Raw genomic sequence first — 11,321 nt, forward strand, 5'->3', positions numbered from 1 at the left:
ACAGTGACTTGGAGACCAGCCTGGGCTATGAAAGACCCTAACGTTAAAAGAAGAAAGAAAGAGAGAGAGAAAGAAAGGAAGAAAGAAAGGGGGGGTGCTGGAGAGATGACTCAGTGGTTAAGAGCACTGACTGCTCTTCCAGAGGTCCTGAGTTCAATTCCCAGCACCCACATGGCAGCTCACAATCATCTGTAGCTCCAGCTCCAGAGGATCTGGCCTCTGTGGGCACCAGACACACATGTAGGCTGGCCACCCATACAAGCAAAATGAAAGAGGAGGAGACAGCAGCAGTCAGGGGCGATGGGGGTGGGGGTGGAGGTCTGGGGAGCCCTGGAAGATCAGAGAGCAAGGTGCACACACTGAGGGAGGGAGGTCGTCTCACGGCCTTGCATCACAGCTCATAATCCTGTGTGAGCCTCTCCTCCTGGGAGTCCCAGAGCCAAGTACGGCCCTCTCCACCCCTCTGCTTTCTGGTCTGTAAAATGGAAATAATAACAACGGGATGTTTCAGTGAACTGATAAATCCACACGTGTGACACCTGGCACTCTGCCTCCATGACCAACTTCCCGCCCCTGTCTCTGTTATTGTCCCCACCATCTGGAATGATCTGTTGGGTGCTGGCTTGGAGTGACAGTTTACCTAACAGTTATGAACCCAGATTTTGAGAGTAACGTTTGTGGGCCATCAAGTGTGGTGGCTCTTTCAAACCCGATGACCCGAGTCCCATGCCCGAATCCGAATCCCATGGTTGGAAGGAAACAGCTTCCCAATGTTACCCTTTGACCTCCACATACATGAAGGGGGTTTGTGTGCCTGTACTATCACCTACACAACGATAATAAATAAAACGTAAACATCATTTAGAATGGTTATAGTGCCCGGGTGCCTTTGCTTCCCTCAGCCTCAGTTTCCCACAACTGTAAAATGGAGACAGTCCATTTCTTCTTCTGTGGGCTGTTGTTGACGCTTAGGTGAGTCAAATATTTGCACAGCTCCTGACATCTGACAATTGGGTTTTGCATGCCACATATTTTCCTGTTTCTGCCCAGAGAGGAAAGGGTCTGGCTGTGACCTTTAACCTCTGCTCTCCGCCCCATAGTAAACTGAGTGCTTGTGGGGCACAGTTTGTCCCTGGGCAGGTCGCTGACTCAGCTCGGGATACCCCCTCCCCTTGTCCAGCTCCCTAAACCGGTCGGGGCCCTTCCAAAGGGCTTATTAGAGGGGAGGGCCCCGTCTTCATTCCTATCTTCCTTTGAGGATTTCCTGGGTCTTGGCCTTAGGGAGGCTGCTGTACACGGGTGGCCAAGACGCCCGGCCCTCCAGGGGCACAGGGATGGGGGCGCGGGAGGCTGAGTGGGAGGTCTGGGCGCTGGGCTCTCGCTGGGTGGGGCCAGAGGGGCCGGGATGGCCGGGTGCCTGGGCTGCGGGCGGGGCAGGCTGCTGGCTCCCTCCTCCCTGGAGAGCTGTCGGACCTGTTGTGCCCCCTCCACTTCCGGGCTGCTGGGGAGGGGGACGGGGCGGCCTCTCTATCCTCCCTCCTCCCAGCCACCTGTTTCGCGGCAGAAGCCGCCGTGCCCAGCGCAGAGACGGGAGGAGGCTGGCGACCTCCGGGGATCTCCTCCCAGGGAGGAACGGGGGCGTCGGGGCCCCAGGTGCATCCGGAGAGGGAGTCGCTGCGAGCCCCGAGGTCTGGATTCCAGGGTGAGGAGCCTTGGACGCTGCTATCCTGCAGGGGGATCGGGACCGAACTGCAGAGCTTCGGGGAGGAGGGCCCGGCTCGTCCCGGGGGGCTGGAGGAGATGGGGTCTCTTGGAGGCAATCCGGGCAAGTGAGGAGGGCTGCTGGGAGGGAGGGTTCCGGGATGACACCTGGAGCAAAGGGAATGAATGCTCAGTGTGCGACTCCCCAGCGCCGGGCGAATTGGGACTCCGGACACAAAATTCTCTTCCCAATTCCAGGTGTGTGTGTCACCCTCCCGAGCCGTCCTGCCTAGCCCCAGTCCCGAGCGGGTCCCCAGGAAGCTTCAGGCCACGCCCTCCGAGTGTGCAGAGCTCGTCTCTGAACTTTTGGGCTCCGCCCCTGGGCACGCTCACTGGGGTCTAGACCACGCCCCGGGGCCCTGGCCACGCCCACCCCGCAGGACTCCGCAGCAGCCATGGGGACACCCAGCACCCCGGAGGAGGGGTCCTCGTCGCCGCAGGTTCCGGAATGCACCGCCCAGGTCCAGCCTCAAGGGGCCATGCAGCCTCAGGGGCACCCCGAGGAGCCCCAAGAGCCCAAGGAGCCCCAGGTCCCCGCGGAGCTTCCGAGCTGCCAAGGAGCTGAGCGGCAGGCCGAGGAAGAGGAAGAAGTGGGAGAAGGTAGCAGCACTGAGAGCTGCCGAGAAGAGGTGAGGGGTCGCTGCGGGGGGCCCAGACGGACAGACACCCAAGCAGGGGGCCGGCCAGACGCAGAAGGACAGATGGGGAGAGACCCAGAGTTAAGGAGAGAGAACCCAGAGACGGGCAGAAACACCCAGAGTCAAACAAGTTGGGTTTGAAGCCAGGGAGACCCAGATAGAAACAGAGAGACTGGGTGAGACAGAAACACACGGAGTGAGACAAAGACCCGAAAGAGAGACAGACACGGGGAAGACACACAGATCCAGCAACAGAGAAACAAAAGGAAGAAATGCCGAGATGGAAAAAAGAGACGAAGTCAGAGAGAAACGGGAAAGAGAGGGATCTAGGCACTCTGAGAAAATGATGCCCAGGGATTGGGACTCAGGGGCAGGTGAGCTCATCGGGTACAAAGGCACTTGCTGCCAAGTCTGATGACCCGAGTTCGATCCCTGGACCCACATGATGTAAAGGCAAGATGCCTCTGACCTCCGCTGGCACTCGCGGGGGTGGGGGGTGGGGGAGAGAACACAGTTTAGCGTTGTAGCTTGCTTCCTGGCTTTGTACCCGTCCTGAACCTGGCGCCCCCCACCCCCCCACCTTTACGCTCTTCCATTCAGACCGAAATGGGAGTAGTTGAATTAGGCAGCTCGTGACCCCCAGAGGCGCAACTGGGGTGGGGACCAGACCTGTTTGGTGACTGTATATGTGTGTGTGTGGGGGGGGGGACGGGACGGACTTCTCTCCTCTCGTTCACACCCTCTCTAATTTCAGCCCGAGGCTACGCCTGCCGTGCAGATTCCAGCCACACCTTCCCCATGCCTGGCTCCTAGGGAAGGGATGCGAGGGGCCGCGCGGCGGCTGCGAGGACAGCAGCTGGAGGCATTGACCCGCGTGGCCCTGATGGAGCAGCGGGTGAAGGAGTTACAGCGTCAGAAGAAGGAACTGAGGATCGAGGTGAGGATGGGGAGCCCCTGGGAAACGAAGCTGGAACCTGCAAGGCCACTCTAAGCCATAGTATCTCTCTGATGAGCAGGTGTTCCAGGCCGGGGGCCTCTTGCTTTTATTTTGCAGATGGAAGTGGAGGTGGCCTTGCTCCGGGGTGAACTGGCTGGGGAGCGGGTGGCCGCTAGGCGTGAGGAGGAGCAGCTGAAGGAGCTGCTGGACCAGCAGGTGGAGTCCCAGCCAAGCAGCCAAGAGCTGCAGGAACAGGTTGGTTTGACCAGCGACACCATCATTTTCCTTTCTTCCTGGCTGGACCATCCTGGGATCTGGCCTAATGGTGGCCCCTGTTCTTCAGACAGAGAACTTGCTCTCCTCCTCTTTCCGGGGGCCTGACTTGGATGCCGAAGTCTCTTTCTTGGCTGGCCCTCCGTTTCACACTTTTAATAGAGTACTGGGAAACATTTCAAACCCTCAAAAACTGAATATTCAGCTGGGCAGGTGTCTTGTGCTCCCCAGCTTCATCAGTGATTCATTTAATATTCTTCTTTCATCTTTCCCAATTTCTTCCTCACCCCATTATCCCTGGATCCATACTAAGATTCAAAACCAGTGCAAATGTCCTAGGCTGAGTCACACCGCAGCCTTTCACTGGGGACTCTCAGCCCCTTCATTGGGGGAGTCTAGGCAGGGGCTCTACCACTGAACCACACCTCCAGCCCCTCACTGGGGGATTCTAAGCAGGGGCTCTACCACTGAGCCACACCCCAGCCCCTCACTGGGGAATTCTAGGCAGGGGCTCTACCACTGAGCCACATCCCAGCCCCTCACTGGGGGATTCTAGGCAGGGGCTCTACCACTGAGCCACACCCCAGCCCCTCACTGGGGGATTCTAGGCAGGGGCTCTACCACTGAGCCACACCCCAGCCCCTCACTGAGGGATTCTAGGTAGAGGCAAAGTGATCTATCCCTGATCCACATCCCTAGCCTGTCGCAAGTTTTAAATGCTCATCACAGAAGTCATATTGCCTGTACATACAGTTAGCAGGTACCACTGCAAAATGAGAACTTCTGTGTGTGTGTGTGTGTGTGTGTGTGTGTGTGTGTGTGTGTGTGATGTATGTAGATGATCTCAGAAGCTGGAAGAGGATGTTGGATCCTCTGAAGCTGGAGTTACAGGCTGTCACACCTGTAACACAAGTGCTAGAAACAAACTCGGGTTCTCTGCAAGAGCAGTGCTTGCTCTTAACTGCTGAGCCATCTCTCCAGCACCATTCATGCTTTCTTTTTCTTTTTCTTTTAAGATAGTATCTCAGATAGCCTAGGCTGGCTTTGAACTCACTATGTAGCTTAGGATGACCTCAAACCCTGATTTTTCTGCTTCCACCTCCCACGTCCTGGGATTTCAGGTACACAGCACTAGGGCCCAGCTGAATTATGCATTGTCATTATAGCAACACCAGCTGGTGCTCTCTGTCTCCCCCCCCCTTCCTCCTCCTCTGCCTCCTCCTGTTCTCCACCTCACCCAGGGTCTATAGCCCAGTCTGGCACTGAACTTGTTTTGTATTTGAGGTTGACTCTGAATTCTGGATCCCTTTGCCTTCACCTCTCAAGTCCTACACCATGACTCCTGACAAAAATCCGAGTCCTCTGTCAGTAGCCAGGATGTGGCTGACCATGTGCCGTTGGGGACAGTCAGTGTCCCTCCGATCTCTGTGAGCATGTGGTCACTTGGCTGTAGAGGTGTGGTCAGATTTGGATGTGCTTTATGCCTTCCCGCTGAGTCTGAGGGACGTCAGCTCTGGGTGTGTGGACCTCAGTGAGTCACGCTGATCTTAAGACTCTTATCTGAAGATGTGAACATCCCTCCAGGTCATGGCTTGGCTGGGTCTAAAAAGTCAACACTGCAGCCTTGTTGACATTGTTAGCTGTGGCTGTCCGTATGCTCAGGATCTGCGTCCTGCTCTTACAGTCCAAGAGCCCTGTCACCCGGAGCCCTGATTTCACTCCTGAGGTCTGGGTCTGTTTGTCTAGGATTCTGGGTTCTAAGTATTTCTTTTCTTAGACACAGAAATCTGAGTACTGAGCTTTTCCTCCCTCAGACCCAGGGACCTCAGACCCTTAACTAACAAATCCAGAGCCATCCTGAGAAACCCTCATCTCCACACTGTGATCTTGGTGTCCTTTCTATCACCAGATCATGCCCCTGCCCCCTGCACTGCATGCCCCTGCCCCTGCCCCCTGCACTGCATGCCCCTGCCCCCTGCACTGCATGCCCCTGCCCCCTGCACTGCATGCCCCTGCCCCCTGCACTGCATGCCCCTGCCCCTGCCCCCTGCACCGCATGCCCCTGCCCCCTGCACCGCATGCCCCTGCCCCCTGCACCGCATGCCCCTGCCCCCTGCACTGCATGCCCCTGCCCTGCCCCCTGCACTGCATGCCCCTGTCCCTGCCCCCTGCACTGCATGCCCCTGCCCCCTGCACCGCATGCCCCTGCCCCCTGCACTGCATGCCCCTGCCCCCTGCACTGCATGCCCCTGCCCCCTGCACTGTATGCCCCTGCCCCTGCACTGCATGCCCCTGTCCCTGCCCCCTGCACTGCATGCCCCTGCCCCCTGCACTGCATGCCCCTGCCCCTGCCCCTGCCCCCTGCACTGCTTGCCCCTGCCCCCTGCACTGCTTGCCCCTGCCCCCTGCACTGCATGCCCCTGCCCCCTGCACTGCATGCCCCTGCCCCCTGCACTGCTTGCCCCTGCCCCTGCCCCCTGCCCCTGCCCCCTGCACTGCATGCCCCTGCCCCCTGCACTGCTTGCCCCTGCCCCTGCCCCCTGCCCCTGCACTGCCCCCTGCACTGCTTGCCCCTGCCCCTGCCCCCTGCCCCTGCACTGCCCCCTGCACTGCTTGCCCCTGCCCCCTGCACTGCTTGCCCCTGCCCCTGCCCCCTGCCCCTGCACTGCCCCCTGCACTGCTTGCCCCTGCCCCCTGCACTGCATGCCCCTGCCCCTGGGACAACAGTCGCCATGCTCCCTCCATCCACCCTCCTCCTCTTTTCCATCCCCAGGCTTGGCGCCTGGTTACCCTTCATTGCTGGAAGTCCTTCTCAACATGGAGGTCTGCTCCAGTCTTTCCACGGCTCCACATAACCCCCATGATAAAGTCGGACCGGACCAAACATGAATTGTACATACTCCATTCTCCACGTCACTGCCCTGCTCAGCCCTTCTCTTCCCACAGCCGCATCCTCTCATACATAGGATTTGCCTCCAAAACGTTTGGACTTTTCCATGCCTGTGCCAAAAAGTTTCTTGTAGTTCCTTGTATCTCATTAGCTTTAAATATTGCCTGGTTTCTGCTCACTGTAGAGGGCATCAGAAGTAACTCTGGGACTGGGGATGTAGATCAGTGATAGATCCCCTGCCTAGAATCCCCCAGTGAGGGGCTGGGGGTGTGGCTCAGTGGTAGAGCCCCTGCCTAGAATCCCGCAGGGAAGGGATGGGGGTGTGGCTCAGTGGTAGAGCCCCTGCCTAGAATCCCGCAGGGAAGGGATGGGGGTGTGGCTCAGTGGTAGAGCCCCTGCCTAGAATCCCGCAGGGAAGGGATGGGGGTGTGGCTCAGTGGTAGAGCCCCTGCCTAGAATCCCGCAGGGAAGGGATGGGGGTGTGGCTCAGTGGTAGAGCCTCTGCTTAGAATCCCCCAGTGAGGGGCTGGGGTGTGACTCAGTGGTAGAGCCCCTGCCTAGAATCCCCCAGTGAGGGGCTGGGGGTGTGGCTCAGTGGTGGAGCCCCTGCCTAGAATCCCCCAGTGAGGGGCTGGGGTGTGGCTCAGTGATAGAGCCCCTGCCTAGAATCCCCCAGTGAGGGGCTGGGGGTGTGGCTCAGTGGTAGAGCCCCTGCCTAGAATCCCCCAGTGAGGGGCTGGGGTGTGGCTCAGTGGTAGAGCCCCTGCCTAGAATCCCCCAGTGAGGGGCTGGGGGTGTGGCTCAGTGGTAGAGCCCCTGCCTAGAATCCCCCAGTGAGGGGCTGGGGTGTGCAGCACTGCTGTATCATATATAAGATTGAATCCAAAATAAATAATAAATTAAGCAAAAAGAGAGTAGGAAAAGAAATGGAATCCATGTTGCAAGTTCCAGTGGGTGCGCATCTCAGTGCCCTCACAGTTCCCAGTTGTAACAGCTTTGTCTCTGGGAGAGCACCGGACCCAGGGCTCATCTGCCTTGGCTCTCCATTTTCACACAGCAGGGCTGTGTTTTTATACTCATGCCTTTATTTGTTCTTCTCCCTCCCTCCCTCCCTCCCTCCCTCCCTCCCTCCCTCCCTCCCTCCCTCCCCCCTCTTCCTCCTCCCCTCCCTCTTCCTCCCTCCCTCCCCCCTCTTCCTCCTCCCCTTCCTCCCTCCCTCCCTCCCTCCCTCCCTCCCCCCTCTTCCTCCTTTCCTCCCCCCCTCCCTCTCTCCCCCCCCTCCTTGGGTAGGGTCTGGCTCTATGCCCCAGGCTAGCTTTGAACTTGCCATTCTCCTGCCTCCATCTATTGAGTGCTAGGATCGTGGGCATTTGCCACCATGCCTGGCTGTCACTTGTTTCTTACACTGTTTCCATGGTGATTCAGGGCTATAAAGCAGACATGGGGGTCCTTCCATGAGGAGCGGACACACCCCACCAGGGCCGGAGTCCTGGTTGTCTGTGTCCTTGCTTGAGTCCAGGCCCATAGCCTGCGTGTTCCTTCAGGAGCAGAGGCAGCTGAGCCAGGAGCGGGATCATGTGGAGAGTCTTCGCCAGAGACTTAGGGAGGCCCAAGGACAGCTTGATCTGCAGCCGGAGGACCAGAGAGAAAGGCTTTTGCAGCGGGTACAGGAGGTGAGGGCTCTTTGGACCTCCTCAGAAACTGGGTTCCATACCTGTCTTCCTTCCACTAGCAGCCAAGAGCCCTGGCTCGGGCCTCTTCCCTCAGGTCCAGGAGTCGAGAGCCTAGCCTCCTCCTTCATACATGGGGTTCTAGGCTCCATTTCTCCTCCCTCAGATGGGAGGCTCTAGGCCCCAAACCTCCTCCCTCAGTCTAGGAGTCCAGGCTCTCCCCCTCCTCCCTCAGATGTGGGGTTCTAGGCCGCAGCCTCCTCCCTCTGACCCAGTGTCCTGACCCCCGTCTTCTCCCTCAGATCTAGGGGCCTGGGTCAAGCCCACCAGCTCCCTCCTTCCCCGGGTCTAGGGATCCTGCCTCCAGCCCTTGTGTCCCCACCCTCAGATCAGAGAGCAGCTGGATGCTGCCCAACGCGCCTACGAGGACCTGGAGTTCCAGCAGCTGGAGCGCGAGAGCCGCGCGGATGAGGAGCGGGACAGCCCCGAGGTCCGAGCCCCAGACTCCAAGGTCCGGGAACTTCAGGCCAGCGTGGCTCAGCACAGGGTGAGTCCCCTGGACCTGCCCTGCCTCCTCCATCCTTCCCTTTGCCCATTCCCGTGACCGTCCTGGGACCCTCGCTGTGTGTCAGACTCCGAGGCACGCGCTGTTCCTTTTTCTCTCACTGAACCCGAAGACCGTGAAAGCCAAGGTGCTCACGTTATCTTTCTTCTTCCCACGTTGTTCATAAAGGGGAGAGCAGGGAGTTGTTTTCACATTTAAATCCATTCATTTATTTATGTGTGTGTTAGAGCATGCATGCCACCAGACTAGTGGAAGTCAGAGAGCGGGGGAACATTCTCACCTTCCGCCATGTGGGTCCACGGGTTCAAAGTCAGATCGTGAGGCTTGGCAGCAAGCACCTTTAGCTCCTGAGCCGTCTCGCTGGCCCCAACCACTCATTCATTCTGGCAGCTTTACGTTTAAAGTTCGGCCTTGCGCTGTGCGGAAGCGAGGCGAGCTTGACTGTACAGTTCAGCTTCCCACCCTTTGTAAAAAGTTCCACACCTCCTCTGGAAGATGGCTGTCTCCTTTTTCTCTTTTCTTCTCCTTGGTTTCTGTCTGCGGGCGGCCAGGCTGCCTGGAACCAGCTAGGTAGCCAAGAATGATGACTTTAAACGTGCAATCCTCCTGCCTCTACCTCCCGAGTGCTGGGCCTGCAGGTGTGAACCACCACACCCAGTTTATGCAGCACCAAGGGTGACACCCAGGACTTCAAGCCTGCCAGGCAAGCGCTCTGCCAACTGAGCCACACCTCCACTCCCGCTGGTTCGCTTGGCTTTGAGACGGGGTCTCACTCTAGCCAAGGCTGGCCTAGGACTCGCTATGTAGTCCAGGCTGGCCTCATATTCGAGGCCCTTCGCCTGCCTCAGACTCTTGAGTGTTGTAATTATAGGCATGGTTCCTTTTTCTCTGTTTAAGATTTATTTTTATTTATTTATTTTAACTGTATGTGTGAATGTGTGTGTATGAGTGTGAGAGACGTGTGTGTGTGTGTGTGTGTGTGTGTGTGTGTGTGTGTGTGAGTCTGTGTGCAAGTGTGTGCATGTGCTGGTAGGAGCCCATGGAGGCCAGGAGAGTGTTGGGACACTTGGAACTGGAGTTAGAGGCAGTTGTGGACGACGCCTGCTGTGGGTGCTGGGGATTGAACTGAGGGTCCTCTGCAAGATCAGTACAGACTCTGAACCCCCGAGCCAGTCTCTCTGCTCTCCATGAGTTTCTGTGTCTCCCTTGGGATCTGCCCTGCATTATTCCCCGCCACCAACCCCAGATGTCTTCTGGGTCTTCACCTCCAAAACAGAAAGAGGGTTCAAGAAGCTTAATGTCAGCGCTTTCTCCCCAGTTCCTGAGGTATATGAGGGGGTGCGGAAAAGCCGGGCGCTATGGGAGGGTGGCCTGGGAACCCAAGGCAGGCAGCCACCTGAATGACCAGATTGGGGATCCCTTGCAGCGCCGCATCCAGGTTTTGGAGGAACAGCTCAAGTCGCTGGGGGAGCAGATGGCGGCTGAGAGCTGGGGGCTGAGCAGGAAGAAAGAAGAGGCAGTTCAGGCCCTCACACAGGTGAGTTTCCACGGAGACCTGTCTCCACCCTCCCTGTCCCGGCTCCCTGCACCCCGGTAGTTCCCAGCATCAGAAGATCTATGGGTGTGGCCTGTGTTGTGAGGTGAGGTCCATGATACCCTTTCCTAGGAACGGAGCCGCCTGTTTGAGCTCAATCGCCTTCAGGGAACATGTGGTGGGGACTTCTCTGAGCCTGACCAAGCGCTCACCAAGGTAGGGGATTTTCTGTACCTGCTGGTCCTCCTCCTGGGGAGCCTGGATCCCAGCCTCTTATAACCACAGGAACCAGGAGTATGAGCTTCTGGCCCCTCCTCCCTCAGATCCAGGGATCCAGGCCCAGCCCTCCTCCCTCAGACCCAGGGCTCCAGGCCCAGCCCTCTTCCCTCGGACCAGGGGTCCAGGCCCAGCCCTCCTCCCTCAGACACAGGGGTCCAGGCCCAGCCCTCCTCCCTCAGATCCAGGGCTCCAGGCCCAGCCCTCCTCCCTCAGACCAGGGGTCCAGGCCCAGCCCTCCTCCCTCAGACCCAGGGATCCAGGCCCAGCCCTCCTCCCTCAGACCCAGGGATCCAGGCCCAGCCCTCCTCCCTCAGACCCAGGGTCCAGGCCCAGCTCTTCTCCCTCAGGCCAGGGGTCCAGGCTCCAGCCCTCCTCCCTCAGACCTCAGAACCAGGAGTCAAGGCCCTAGCTATTCTCTCTCTGAAAACTCAAGGACTGAAGCCCCAGCTTTCTTCCATGAGACCCAGGGGTCAAGGCTGCAAAGAACTGGCACTCTATGCCTGTAGCCCTGGCTTTTGCTGGGAGACTGGGCAGTGAGGACTGTCTTCTGGCTCTCTTATGATCAGGGCTTTGCTTTTCCATCTGAGAAGTGGACTGGTGCTGGCAGCCTGAAGCCAGACCATCTGTGAACTGGGAGTGCCTCCTAGGTCCTTATTTCTTGTGGGTGGTTGTGTGTTACAGATAGTTGTGAGCCTCCATATGGGTACTGGGAATTGAACCCAGGTCCTCTGCAAGAACAGCCAGTGCTCTTAAGAGCTGAGCCATCTCTCCAGC

The 11,321-nt window shown here is 58.2% G+C and overlaps 1 protein-coding gene across 3 annotated transcripts in view; it reads left to right on the top strand.

Moving 5' to 3' along the window:
• Window positions 1-1,504: 1,504 nt before the first annotated feature.
• Phldb3 (pleckstrin homology like domain family B member 3) overlaps window positions 1,505-11,321 on the top strand; it is a 20,366-nt gene continuing 10,549 nt past the window's right edge. Inside the window, exons 1-8 of one of the 3 annotated variants that reach the window (XM_015986770.3) lie at window positions 1,508-1,702; window positions 1,960-2,390; window positions 3,154-3,336; window positions 3,454-3,591; window positions 8,044-8,172; window positions 8,558-8,716; window positions 10,161-10,271; window positions 10,401-10,484. In XM_015986770.3, the coding sequence (XP_015842256.1) occupies window positions 2,157-2,390; window positions 3,154-3,336; window positions 3,454-3,591; window positions 8,044-8,172; window positions 8,558-8,716; window positions 10,161-10,271; window positions 10,401-10,484 (1,038 nt within the window). In that variant the 5' untranslated portion in view covers window positions 1,508-1,702; window positions 1,960-2,156. Of the gene's footprint in view, window positions 1,703-1,874; window positions 2,391-3,153; window positions 3,337-3,453; window positions 3,592-8,043; window positions 8,173-8,557; window positions 8,717-10,160; window positions 10,272-10,400; window positions 10,485-11,321 lie in introns of those variants that run through there. The other 2 variants (XM_076573430.1, XM_076573423.1) reach the window with 2 other exon arrangements.

This window comes from Peromyscus maniculatus, chromosome 1, assembly GCF_049852395.1.
Source record: "Peromyscus maniculatus bairdii isolate BWxNUB_F1_BW_parent chromosome 1, HU_Pman_BW_mat_3.1, whole genome shotgun sequence".
NCBI classification, from domain to species: Eukaryota; Metazoa; Chordata; class Mammalia; order Rodentia; family Cricetidae; genus Peromyscus; species Peromyscus maniculatus.